Source organism: Oculina patagonica, chromosome 4, assembly GCF_052425735.1.
Source record: "Oculina patagonica isolate OP01 chromosome 4, crgOcupat, whole genome shotgun sequence".
NCBI classification, from domain to species: domain Eukaryota; kingdom Metazoa; phylum Cnidaria; class Anthozoa; order Scleractinia; family Oculinidae; genus Oculina; species Oculina patagonica.
In genome coordinates, this window is record NC_135761.1 from 2,464,461 (window position 1) to 2,477,776 (window position 13,316).

At 38.8% G+C, this 13,316-nt stretch overlaps 1 protein-coding gene across 1 annotated transcript; it reads right to left on the minus strand.

Moving 5' to 3' along the window:
• Window positions 1-2,675: 2,675 nt before the first annotated feature.
• Window positions 2,676-9,974, minus strand: LOC144651149 (uncharacterized). The gene is made up of 10 exons (XM_078511041.1): window positions 9,668-9,974; window positions 9,147-9,296; window positions 8,838-8,960; window positions 8,653-8,772; window positions 8,423-8,548; window positions 6,923-7,126; window positions 6,738-6,857; window positions 6,489-6,614; window positions 4,084-4,461; window positions 2,676-3,440 (listed from the first exon to the last, which is right to left on the minus strand). Exons 1-10 carry the CDS (start codon window positions 9,972-9,974, stop codon window positions 3,253-3,255), a joined length of 1,842 nt encoding a protein of 613 aa, XP_078367167.1. The 3' UTR covers window positions 2,676-3,252.
• Window positions 9,975-13,316: the final 3,342 nt, after the last annotated feature.

The following is a 13,316-nucleotide window of genomic DNA, read 5'->3' on the forward strand; positions in this document are numbered from 1 at the left end:
TTGTTTTTATTTTTCGAAGGTCCGTAAAACATCATTTCTATGTTGGTTACCACGATTCAGGCTAATTTTCAAAGCATTAAAATGGAGAAGAAGGGAACAGTTCTATTCAAGCGAGACCCACATTTCGGACAAACATTTAAATATCACAAACACTTAAGGCTTGACTATTTTGCAAACATTTGTGAGCCGCTCCAACATCGACAAGATGTACAACCCCTTTATTGCAATACATTTACGTGTGTGGAAGGAAACTACAAAAAGTATATCTTTTTTGAACTTTCTTTGTAAGTTTGGCTTCTGACATACAGGAAAGACTTTGTCCGATTGTATTCCTTGTTAAAGTTTTATCTCGACGCCGCGATTTGTGACCTAACACTTTACCTAGTCGAACAGCACCCATCGCTTTGTATTCATTGTTGGCATCGTTTTTGTTTGCATATTTTATTCGTTAAATTTTCCCTCTGATCATTTTGTTTGCGTAACTTGAAAGTCGCCGTTTTTTTTTTTCAAATGTTCCTAGTCACACTCACCTTTCTGTGGTTTCCCTTTCCTTTCCTTTTCTTTTATAATGAATAATTCACCGGGAAAAACAAATACACGCCTGGGTAGCAAAATGCAAAGAACAAAACATATTCATATGGAAAATGCCGGAATGACTCACTAATGAGAATATCCTACATTTATATAAGTACCTGAAAGATGGTCTTTATTGCAGATCTGGAGGCAGCCCGAGCTTGTATTGAGTATTGTCAAGGGTGTCTCTCAGTAGTGTTCAGTCGCTAACACATTTAATAGCCTGCACCAGCTGCCTTATATAATAAGCTATTTATTTGGAAACTAGTTTTAATAACAACAGTTATCATCTGCCTGATGCGATTGTTTAACTTATTGGCGGATGCAAAGATCTAGGACGCACGTTCGGCAATGTTTATGGTCGACTGCGCTTTGCGGGATGTCAATTTTCTAGTCCTCTTTTTAATTTCCCGTCTATACGACAGAGATGAACTTCTCTCCCTTAAGTACTGAGCTTGTTCCAAAAGCTTAAAGTATAAGCCTCAATTCTTAGTCATATCATGTAAGGAATAGACTACATTGAGGGAACTATTTATGTGTATTGAATTGCGGTATCTTTACCATCCTCTGAGCATATTTTCGTTTCGTTTTAATGACCGCTGTGCGGGGTATATATAAAAATGTATTAAGCTCATATAAGCGGAGCAGAGTTCCCAAGCTGCAGTTTTTAATTTTGAGAAAGATAATTGATGTTTTTGTTGTGGGCGTTTTGTGTATGTTCCGACCGTTGTATATGGATTGATTTCGGCAGTCAATGCCATATTGACGGTAATGTCTGGTTCTCGAAGCTAGCAACACGCGATGGTCGCGTATTGTGATACAAAGCACTATAACCTGCAACAAGCTAAGGTCTGATAAGGAATAAATAAGAAGAGAAAAACAGAACCACCAGCTTGTAATCTAAAATATATAAGAATATAAACACAAGACAAAGATTTTAAAACACCTCAGCAGATGCTTTCCTTGACAAAAGCTTTGATCTATTTAGTGCGAGTTTTTAAAATATTGGGAGAGTTTTAAAATGATTGGTTAAGGACTGGACATTTTCACTTTTTCAGTTAATTTGAAATCTCGCGATGTTGATAATAATAAATCTGGTGCCGCAGTTCATTAATGAACTTAATAGCGTATTTATGTTTATTAAAAACTAATTTTGGTAGAGTGGAAACATTGATCAGGAACAACTAAAATTTAGAATTACGATTGTCTTCGATCTGAATTTGCGCTGAACGTCAATTCTCCCGTAAAAATGAGCCAAGCATCTGTAATACAGCACAATTTCTTTTGCCAATGCAAATAATTCAGCGAACGAGAAGCCCGACTCTCAAACTGTCGCCAAACAAGTAAAAACTGACAAAAACAAAACAGTAAGACAGATGTTATTTTTTTACTCTTAACCTTCCTGGGAGTGGGTTGAAGGGATCGGCGCCCCACGAACTTTATTTTAATTAAGCAAAACTTTCCAAACGCCCTGACTATATCTAAAGTTTAATTTATCCGGGAACAATTTGGAATGGCGTGTGAAATTTGATGTCTCCATGGCAACCATATTTTAACAGGCATGTTTTACCAAATTTGATTTTTTTATGTTAGTTGCTGATCTTTTTTGCTATAACTTTTACATTTTAAGATCATTCTGTTGCTTTTGATTACTTTTTAGTGAGTTTTAGTGGTTTTCTGACGTCATCAAAAATTCAAGAAATCTAAGATGGTGGAGTCAAGAAGACGGTCCGGGTTCGAGCCCTGACCGGGGCACTGGGTTCGAGCCCTGGCCGGGGCACTGGGTTCGAGCCCTGGCCGGGGCGCTGGGTTCGAGCCCTGGCCGGGGCGCTGCTTTGTGTTCTTGAGCAAGACACTTCACTCTCATAGTGCCTCTCTACACCCACGTGTATAAATGGGTACCGAGTTTACTGCTGGGGGAAACCCTGCGATAGACTAGCATCTAATACAGGAGGAAGTAGAAATATTGCCAGTCGCTTAATTCTAAAGAAACCGGGATTAGTTCCGGTCCTATTGGGCCACTTGGCTCGACAACAGGCTTTACCTTTTTTAAAAAAATTCGATCTTATGAAGTCTTTGAAAACCCCTGTTGAGTGAAAAGTGAGTGATTATATTTCAGCTCGTATAACTGACGAGCAAATGCCGTAGTAGAGTATCGATTGACTATAAAAGTATGATACAATACATAGTAAACTAGCAAACCTGAAACTCGCAAACTAGCCGTCCCCTTTTTTAAATAACTTAGCTACTTTGGCTGCGAGTTTTTGTGATAATGTAATTATTTTTTTTTAATTTGTTAATGTAGTTCTCGTTAATCAAACATTCCTCTCAAAGATGCTAAAAGTCATCCTAAAGGTGGATCTAGTTACAACTCTGGGCCGCAAGTTATTCAAATCTTCTAAATATGTGTTTACACTGCCGTGGGTACATTTGATGGTCGTTTGATTTAATAATCTGAAAACTATTGTTCTATATTTATCAAATTAACCTGTTTTACATAACCAGACGTTGTTCTTATAGCAACGTGGCATAGAATTCTTTTCAAACGCGTTATTACGTATACCAGTTCAGCTATTTTTAAACGCGAACATGACAATCAGTTCTATCAGAAATCCGCTGGTCTTATTTTCATCTCGGTCCTCTTCAGGGAGTAGTGATCTCCATGCCAGTGTCTCCACGTCAAACCATGACCTTTAAGGAGGGATTATTTTGTCGATAGATTCCATTTAGGTTAGAGTTGCGACATTTGTTGTACCACCAGGCTCCTTGATAGCTTGTGGCACAGTTGCCCCCATACCTGTCATTATCCTCATCTTGAGTTGAAAACATTTGACAATCGTGACTTGCGAGGGAATCACCGGCAGTTCCTGCGTTAAATCAAGAAATGAGCAACCATCAGGATGCATTAACCTGTGTACAGCCGACCGCTCAAAGTAGAAAACTATTTCTATGTAGTAGCGCAAAGATTCTAACTCTAAAACAATCCACTTTCTATGAATAAGACCATTCTGTCGTGTTTGACATGTTGTCACGGTATGCCTGCTGCACTTAGCACAATCAAGCGTAAAAAATTGCCACTAAACTTATTAATTAAGCTGCTCGAGAAAGCTGCTCAGATAGCAATATAAATTATTTGTACAAAGGGTAGGGTGCGAGCAGGCTCTCTATTCGGAGGCAACGTGAATTGAACTCTTCGAGCGCCGAAGGCGCAATCCCGCGAGTGCCGAAGGCGCGAGCGGCTCGCCTTGTCCACGCACTCGCGCCTTCGGCACTCAGGCACTCGCGGGATCGCGCCTTCGGTGCTCGAGGAGTTCAAATCACTTTGCCCCCGAATAGAAAGTCTGCTCGCAGGCTTTACAAAGGGCTGCAAACCATCCTAACCAAGCAATAACCCAAGAAGGTTCTGTTCTCTATGTACGGAATTTTCTTGAAAGTTAATTATTTCCCGCCTTAATCCGCCTTCAGATGTTCGCTGTTTTGGCAGTGCAACATGAAGGAAAAGCTTCATACCTGAGTAACTGCCGAGGATCAGCTTGTACTTCTCATTCTCACTCATAACCCCAAACTTGTTGTACTCGGCATAAGCAGTATTTCCTTCAAAGTCAGCCATGTCTACTCGCAGAGTGTTGTTTTCATGTGGGGTCAGGCGGTGGATCTTGTCATTACCGAGCCAATACTCGCCACTCGGATCACCGAATCCATGTTTGTAGTCGCTCCAATAGAGGAAGAAATCTACCGAACCGTTCAGTCTCTTTTGAAACACTGTCCACCCCCCTCCGGCTGTTGTTTGGTCACAAAACACATCAAAGACAGACAAATTGTCAGGTTTGATTGTGTACACACCGTCTCTTCTTTCACCAGATTTGTAGATTTCAGCGCAATTCTTGTCTGTAGGGAAAAACGGCAATAATGAAAGCATGCTGGAAATTAACCCTCGGACGCACGGGTGGAGGCGGGGTGGATGCTCCCCTCGAGATTTTTTCATAATTTCGAAGAAGGGTTTTACTCTATTCGCTGTTTTCACCGTTCCCATAATACATCTTGTTTACCCCCAAAATTTTTGCATAAGCATTGTTTTCAATTTCTCTTGGGATTTACAGTGACGTGCAATCGTCCCCAGAGAAAATGAAAACAATGCTTATGCAAAAATTTTGGGGGGTTATTTAAATAAAACAAGATGTACTATGGGATCGTGAAAAAAGCGAATAATGTTGAAACTTTCATGATCAGTAGCTGTTCATTCATCCCTTGCGGAAATTTTGATATGACAACCAGGTGTCCAGATTTTTCACGTTGCCATTGCAACATCAAAATCGGACTATTTGTTTAATTTTACATTCCATTAGCATTCTGGCTTGATTCTGTATCAATTTCCTTTATTTTCTGACTTTCTAAGAAAAAAGTGAAATCCAAGATGGCCGATCCAAGATTACAGCTCTAATGACGTCATATGACATCATAACACGTCACAGCCAACAAAAATTAGGTCATTTTGTAAAGTAAGCTAAGGACTTTCTACTCATTTCAAAATAATTTCGCTATGCATTAACAGAACAAGAACCTTAGGGGAGGTGGGGGGGGGGGTAATTCATCCCCCCTTTTTTGCTAAAGTTGGGGTATGAATTTGCATGAACGTCCGAGGTATGGCACTTCATTTTATGGCTAATACCAAGCCAGTGAATAGAGTTTTTGCGCGATCAGTAACAAGAAATAAAGAACACATTGGTAAACGCTTGGAGAAAGAAAGTTCGCTGTTTTGCTGAATTTTGTAAAACCTCTTTGTGTTACCGGATAACACCGAAAAGACAACAGTGTCAGTTTAGCAGTATTGACAATGTGAAAGAGAATATAAAAATGTCGTATCATTTAAACTGCGGCAGAACGATTTCAACACATCAAATATCATCGCAGTTATGTTCACAACATAAGCTGAATGACCAGCTCCCAGTTGGCTAAATAGCTCAGTTGGTAGCTAGGAGCACTGACCCAGTGCCGCAGTGGTCATGGGTTCGAATCTTTCTTTGTTTTCGCAACTGCTTAAGTTGCAAACATAACCGCGGTGATCTTTCATGCGTTAAATCTTTCTCTCGTTGACATTTCACCCGGGGGGGACTCCCATATAGAAGGGACGGGGATGCTCGTCGGAAGTTTTGAATTTTACCCCTAAAAGAGTCCAATCTGGGCGTGGCCGAAGCTTATGAAGACCCCTAAAACAGACTTTGTTTATATGAATCGAGTAAATATAACGAATGAAAATTCTTTCTTTTTGGTTATTTCTTCGCGTTCAATCCTAAACGAGACCTTGACGGCTAAAAATAATGACAGTTTGCCCAGAACACCCCGAGCGAGTCCAAAATCCGAAATTTACACCCCTAAGCGAGACGACGAGTATCCCCGTCCCTTTCATATGGGAGTCCCCCCCGGGACATTTCATATACCCTCTTTCACATCTTCATCTTTTACGGGTAAATCACGAACTCACAAAGTGGTCAAAGTGACCAGCTACCAGTTGACTTGACAGCTCAGTTGGTAAGAGCACTGTACCTATCGCAGTGGGTGTGGGTATGATCTTTCGTATATTAAATCTCTCTCTTCTCCTATCCAAAAGATTTCTACAATATATCTATTAAATGAAGAGAAGATCCTCGCAGTTATGAACACAACTTAAGTCCCGGCAAGCCTGATTTTTTTCAGGCTTTCTTTGCCTACTGCTTAAGTTGTGTTCATTATTGCGAGGACCTTCTCTTCATTTTTTCTTCATCCGCAGTTAAAATATATGATTTCATATATTCATTATTTCAATATATCTATTGGGAGACCGTTTTTGAAACCTCGCGTCTTTTAAAGTTTGACACTCAGAAAACTCCAGTTAACAGTTGCTTCGATAAGCTGAAGCGGGCGTTAAGTCAATTTACCTGAACACGAGCGTCCATCTCCATAAAATTCTTCCTTGCACGAACAGTTATGTCCACCAACAGTGTTAGTGCAGTTCGCGTTCACGTCGCATTTATGGCTGCCATTTCTGCATTCATCGATATCGGCTACAATAACAAGGGATACACAAGACAATAACCCCGAGGGGGGGGGGTCCGTTTTAAAGTTTGACATTCAGGGAACTCCAGTTATCAGTTGTTTTAATATGCTCAACGGAAAAATCCATTAACATGAACACGAGCGTCCGTCTCCGGTAAATCCATCCTTGCACGTACAATTATGTCCGCCGACAGTGTTGGTGCAGTTTGCATTCAGGTCGCATTTAACAACGGATACACAAGACAAACGTTTTGAAGGTTTTGGCATTCAGCGAACGCCAGTAATCAGTTGCTTTACTGAAGTAAAGTCAATTTACCTGAACACGAGCGCCCATCTCCAGTATATCCTTCCTTGCAGGTGCAGTTATGTCCGCCAACAGTGTTGGCACAGTTTGCATTCACGTCACAGTCGTGGTTGCCGGTAATGCATTCATCGACATCTGGACAACAACCGATTGAAACAAATAAAACGTTTTCAAACGTTGATAGTGAGGGAATCCAAAATACAAATGCACTGATACCTAAAGAGAATTTCAGGGACAAAAAGTGAATTTAAAACTATTAATTAAAAGTAACATTCAATTAATGCTATGTCAGCCAAAATAAATTGTTTGACAATGAGGTATTATTGTGAAAGGAGAAGGTATCTAAAAAAAAAAACAGAATTTACCACCCTTGAAGCTTGTACTATTTTTTTTTTCCTTTTTTTAGTCCTATTGATACATAGATTCATTTTATTTTAAACTATCTTTGGTTTAAAATTTTTCAAACCAGTTTAATTAAAATTTCCTTTTGTTTCAGATTATGATAATGAATATGAGACAACATAAGCTGAATGACCAGCTCCCAGTTGGCTAAATAGCTCAGTTGGTAGCTAGGAGCACTGACCCAGTGCCGCAGTGGTCATGGGTTCGAATCTTTCTTTGTTTTCGCAACTGCTTAAGTTGCAAACATAACCGCGGTGATCTTTCATGCGTTAAATCTTTCTCTCGTTGACATTTCACCCGGGGGGGACTCCCATATAGAAGGGACGGGGATGCTCGTCGGAAGTTTTGAATTTTACCCCTAAAAGAGTCCAATCTGGGCGTGGCCGAAGCTTATGAAGACCCCTAAAACAGACTTTGTTTATATGAATCGAGTAAATATAACGAATGAAAATTCTTTCTTTTTGGTTATTTCTTCGCGTTCAATCCTAAACGAGACCTTGACGGCTAAAAATAATGACAGTTTGCCCAGAACACCCCGAGCGAGTCCAAAATCCGAAATTTACACCCCTAAGCGAGACGACGAGTATCCCCGTCCCTTTCATATGGGAGTCCCCCCCGGGACATTTCATATACCCTCTTTCACATCTTCATCTTTTACGGGTAAATCACGAACTCACAAAGTGGTCAAAGTGACCAGCTACCAGTTGACTTGACAGCTCAGTTGGTAAGAGCACTGTACCTATCGCAGTGGGTGTGGGTATGATCTTTCGTATATTAAATCTCTCTCTTCTCCTATCCAAAAGATTTCTACAATATATCTATTAAATGAAGAGAAGATCCTCGCAGTTATGAACACAACTTAAGTCCCGGCAAGCCTGATTTTTTTCAGGCTTTCTTTGCCTACTGCTTAAGTTGTGTTCATTATTGCGAGGACCTTCTCTTCATTTTTTCTTCATCCGCAGTTAAAATATATGATTTCATATATTCATTATTTCAATATATCTATTGGGAGACCGTTTTTGAAACCTCGCGTCTTTTAAAGTTTGACACTCAGAAAACTCCAGTTAACAGTTGCTTCGATAAGCTGAAGCGGGCGTTAAGTCAATTTACCTGAACACGAGCGTCCATCTCCATAAAATTCTTCCTTGCACGAACAGTTATGTCCACCAACAGTGTTAGTGCAGTTCGCGTTCACGTCGCATTTATGGCTGCCATTTCTGCATTCATCGATATCGGCTACAATAACAAGGGATACACAAGACAGTCCGTTTTAAAGTTTGACATTCAGGGAACTCCAGTTATCAGTTGTTTTAATATGCTCAACGGAAAAATCCATTAACATGAACACGAGCGTCCGTCTCCGGTAAATCCATCCTTGCACGTACAATTATGTCCGCCGACAGTGTTGGTGCAGTTTGCATTCAGGTCGCATTTAACAACGGATACACAAGACAAACGTTTTGAAGGTTTTGGCATTCAGCGAACGCCAGTAATCAGTTGCTTTACTGAAGTAAAGTCAATTTACCTGAACACGAGCGCCCATCTCCAGTATATCCTTCCTTGCAGGTGCAGTTATGTCCGCCAACAGTGTTGGCACAGTTTGCATTCACGTCACAGTCGTGGTTGCCGGTAATGCATTCATCGACATCTGGACAACAACCGATTGAAACAAATAAAACGTTTTCAAACGTTGATAGTGAGGGAATCCAAAATACAAATGCACTGATACCTAAAGAAAATTTCAGAGTTCCAAGAAAACAACAATCAACAACAGAGTAGAAAATATACACAACCGGCATTAGAGACATTACAGTAAACATCATCATTGACTAACCTTCTAAGTTCATGTCACAATAAACCCAAACTGCCGTTCCTGTTCCAGTTGGATCCAGCCAGTACTTCCTGCTAATGGTGTCTTTACCTTCGCTTGCCTTTATTTCCTGACACGACTGCGCTGGTAGCTCCGGAATGGAACCCAGAGGAGCTTTAATAAGAAAATGATTTTTTTTTTAACAATTAGGCTGTGCATCGGCTGATAGTTGGTATGTCGACATGGGAACAGAGAGCAGGCTAATTCGGTGTTCGTCATTTATGTTTTGTCAGGTACCACACATGACTTCTGGATTACTACTGGTTGTTCAATTGAGCTCTGAAATTGATTTCTATACACCGATTGTTATCAAGCAAATGTGCAGCGGTTGAATCTCTCGGCTATATCGATTTACATGCAGCGACGAATACCTGGGACATGGTTACATGATTACGTTTTGCTAAAAAGAAAAAAAATATTCATAAATCTTTAACGTATATAACAATTCAAGGGAATAACAAAAACTTTGTCAAGTCAGTTCTTACCTCTGCCGTTTAAACGTCTGATGTAAAACCGTGCAGGGTCTGAACGGAAATACTCGGGTCTTGCTTCCTTGGTGCGATTATTCAGTTCACATAAGTTTTCCTCCCTGACATAATTATAACTCTGGCAGTTGATTTCTCTTTCGCATTTGACATCACACTTGCAAGGGGCTGTTACTGACATCTTTTTAAAGACGAAGCCCTTAAGAGCCATGCCAGGTATGTTAACTTCTGTTCTGCATCGATCATCAGCAGTTACGAAGTTCATCAACGAACCGAACAAGAAGAAACAAGGAACCGTCCACAGCATTATCTCAATCTTTTGCAACTGAGGGACAAAAAGTGAATTTAAAACTATTAATTAAAAGTAACATTCAATTAATGCTATGTCAGCCAAAATAAATTGTTTGACAATGAGGTATTATTGTGAAAGGAGAAGGTATCTAAAAAAAAAAACAGAATTTACCACCCTTGAAGCTTGTACTATTTTTTTTTCCTTTTTTTAGTCCTATTGATACATAGATTCATTTTATTTTAAACTATCTTTGGTTTAAAATTTTTCAAACCAGTTTAATTAAAATTTCCTTTTGTTTCAGATTATGATAATGAATATGAGACAATAAAATAAAATAAAAATCACACTGTATTGAAAAATTTTAAACCAGAGATATATTTTAACCACGACCATATTAACGGCGATTTAGAATATTTACAGTTTTAGCGCTATACAAATGTATTTATTATTATTATTATTATTTTATTTATCATTTAAAACTATCAAGACATAAACAATACTTAATTTAATTGATATATTAACCAAAATACCCAAAATTCTGCACGATCTTCTGCCGCCAGGGAATACATGTACAGGAACGGTAATTGTCATTTTAATAGTAACTATTTTAGACTGTGTTGTTTGCAAGTGGCAAAAGATCATGCGGAATTTGAAAGTAATACCTCTCTTCGAAAACAACAGTATAATTTCATTCGAAATGCGGGGTTTACAAAGCGACTAGAACTTGGAAAGCAAATGTACCTGACTTTGCGACCGAAATTCTTCAAACCGTATGAAAGGAATACGCTGAAACTCGGCACAAACCTTTGCAGTATCCTGTTCTAGCTGCAGCTTTAAAAAAATGCAAAACAAATCGACAAATTTTTCGCAATTTGAAATAACGTCATTTGTTTGATATTTTCAAAAATTCGGCTGAAAACCATCCTTATTTATTGACTGCTAACATTTGATGTATATACACGATCTTCTTAACTTTAACACACAAGCTTAAGGTGACATCAGCCTCAAAACTGGCTGGTACTGGGTTATCATAAGTATCACATTTATGCGACGGTCAAGTCAGACGCATAACACAACAGTTTTTAAGGGCAAAATAAAGATGTCGCTCGTTCAGGAAATCTACGGAGCAGATTTTCCTGTAAGTTGTTGTGAGTAAACTTCAACTGTTTGGCAGCGTTTTGGGGTAATTACAAAAAAATTCACCGTGGCATTTTAAAAATAATCGCATTTTATTAAAAATGAAGGCTTCCGAAAATTGCTCATAACTTAAACAAATCGCGTTTGATCGCCATAAAATTTATCATTTTATATACTTTAAGCATTATTCTTTCAGATTGTCAAAAATCTAAGCAATCGCTTCACGTTTTCCCGTTTTAAAACGCGCTTAAAAAAGGGAGCTGTCAGCCTCATAAATACCCGCGGGCCACCTTAAGCCTGGTTTTCACTAGCGACGCAAGCACAAGCGCAAGCATTGAATTTTATCTGAGCGAGACGAGACTTTGCTTGTCTGCTGCAGACATCCAACGTATTTGTTGAAGAAGTTTTCCGGTAGATTATTCTCTCTGGAAACTTCTCTTTTGCTTCATTTCCTAGCTTGTAATTTGTTCTAGATTAAATGTCAATAAATGTTTTCCCTCGAAAATTAAAAATTAGTAAGCGCAACTTTCGTAAGGACCACAATGTATAAATGTTCTGTGAATTTAAGATATTTCCTGGGTGCAACTCGGGTCCTCTTTGACTTAAACGAACAGGGTGAGGATAATTGGAAGCTGAAAAGGAAAAACGATTCATGAATAATGCCTGGGCATGTTTTTTTTTTTCTGGTCGAAATAAGATCAACGCCCAGTTGACAGGTATAAACAAGAAGGACGTTTTACATGCGCGCGCTGCCCATATATGGTCAAAATGTTAACGTTATCTGTCATCTGTACATAACAGATATCCTGCGATATACGTAGGTTGCGAAGATTCGTCCGAAATCTTGTAAAGCGCTGCATTATTACAGTTTTTTTAATCTGCAAAATGTGTTTCGTTGACAATTTGTTGAATAATAAAACAATTATCCTGCTCAATCTTGCGGAATATCTTCTCATCTTAGCCAACTCGGCCTACGGCCTCGTCGGCTAAGTATCAAGTATCAGACGATATTCCGCGCGATTTCGCAGGATAATTGTTAATTATGACATTTAAAGATGGGTTTTAACAATAACCAATGACATTTCACACAATAATGGTAATTTGAGAGAAGGAATAATGGAATAATGAACATTTCGTTTTTCGACACTATTTTAATGAACAAAAATTATACAAACACTTAACAATGACTCGTTGCATCTTTAAATCCAATTTAATCACCATTTACCGCCAAAATTTACCATATACGCGACTTCTACTCTTAACAGGTGTTTAACAAAATCATCCAAACGCCGAGTTGACGTAAAAGACACTCAGCATCCTTATAATTAATGGTTCCCTTTTTCTCAAATGTTGTATGAAGCCTGAGTTGTTTCAGTATAAGCAAACTTCAGTCTAAACATTTTGTTCAAATGTTTTTCGTGTAATTTTATAACCACAACATGATCTCTATAAGTTTAAACTACAGTCGGTATGGAGGCAAGCTTTTAATAAGAATTCCATTACTTCTACACTATTGGTTTAAATCGAATTTTTCCTCCTTTAACGTTTTCTTCCGTTAATTTCTGAACGAAATAAAAAAAAAAAGTAGATGTATGACAGGAAATTGCAGCCATTGTGTTCTTTTTCCGAAGCTGCTTTCAAACCACGTCTGGCCATGACACCTGCCCATGTTAACAGGCAGGTTTTAAATATTGCTGTTTCAAGACTCAATAATCGCATTTCTTATATACCAATGAATACAAACTTAACTTTCTTTTTTTTTTTGCTCGCCTAGAAAAGAAAATTTGGCAACATTTTCTATAACAAATGTGTTTGCTAATTTGTGCAAAATTAGTTCTTTGATAGACTCTTTGTCTGTGTGTGTTTTCGTTCCTGTACTTCCGTGTCTAGCACGAGCATTGACTGCGAAAAATTTCTCTCCGAAAACGAGAAAAACGCCGTTGCGACTCGTATGTTTCCACTGAAGGCGCAATAAGTTGTTGTAAAATATATCGGAAGTGATATTCACAACAGATGAAAGTCAGTTAAACATTCTTTATATATTGGTTACAAACCAGCGACACGCTGATGTCTCTTATTAGACATATTTTAAACATTCAAATAAGAGAGAAGGGAATTGCTAATTTGTGCAAAATTGGTTTCTCGCTAGACTGTTTGTCCGAGTGTGTTTTCGTACTTCCGTGTCTAGTACGAGCATTGACTGAGAGAAATTTTTCTCCG

What these genes read in the sequence shown, in the direction of transcription:
- LOC144651149 (XM_078511041.1), bottom strand. Translation starts at nt 9,974, where the DNA reads ATGCTGTGGACGGTTCCTTGTTTCTTCTTGTTCGGTTCGTTGATGAAC. An exon ending in CAGACGTTTAAACGGCAGAG is followed by an intron (nt 9,297 to 9,667) that starts GTAAGAACTGAC and finishes TTCTTATTAAAG; the next exon opens with CTCCTCTGGGTTCCATTCCG. An exon ending in AGACGGACGCTCGTGTTCAT is followed by an intron (nt 6,615 to 6,737) that starts GTTAATGGATTT and finishes TTGTTATTGTAG; the next exon opens with CCGATATCGATGAATGCAGA.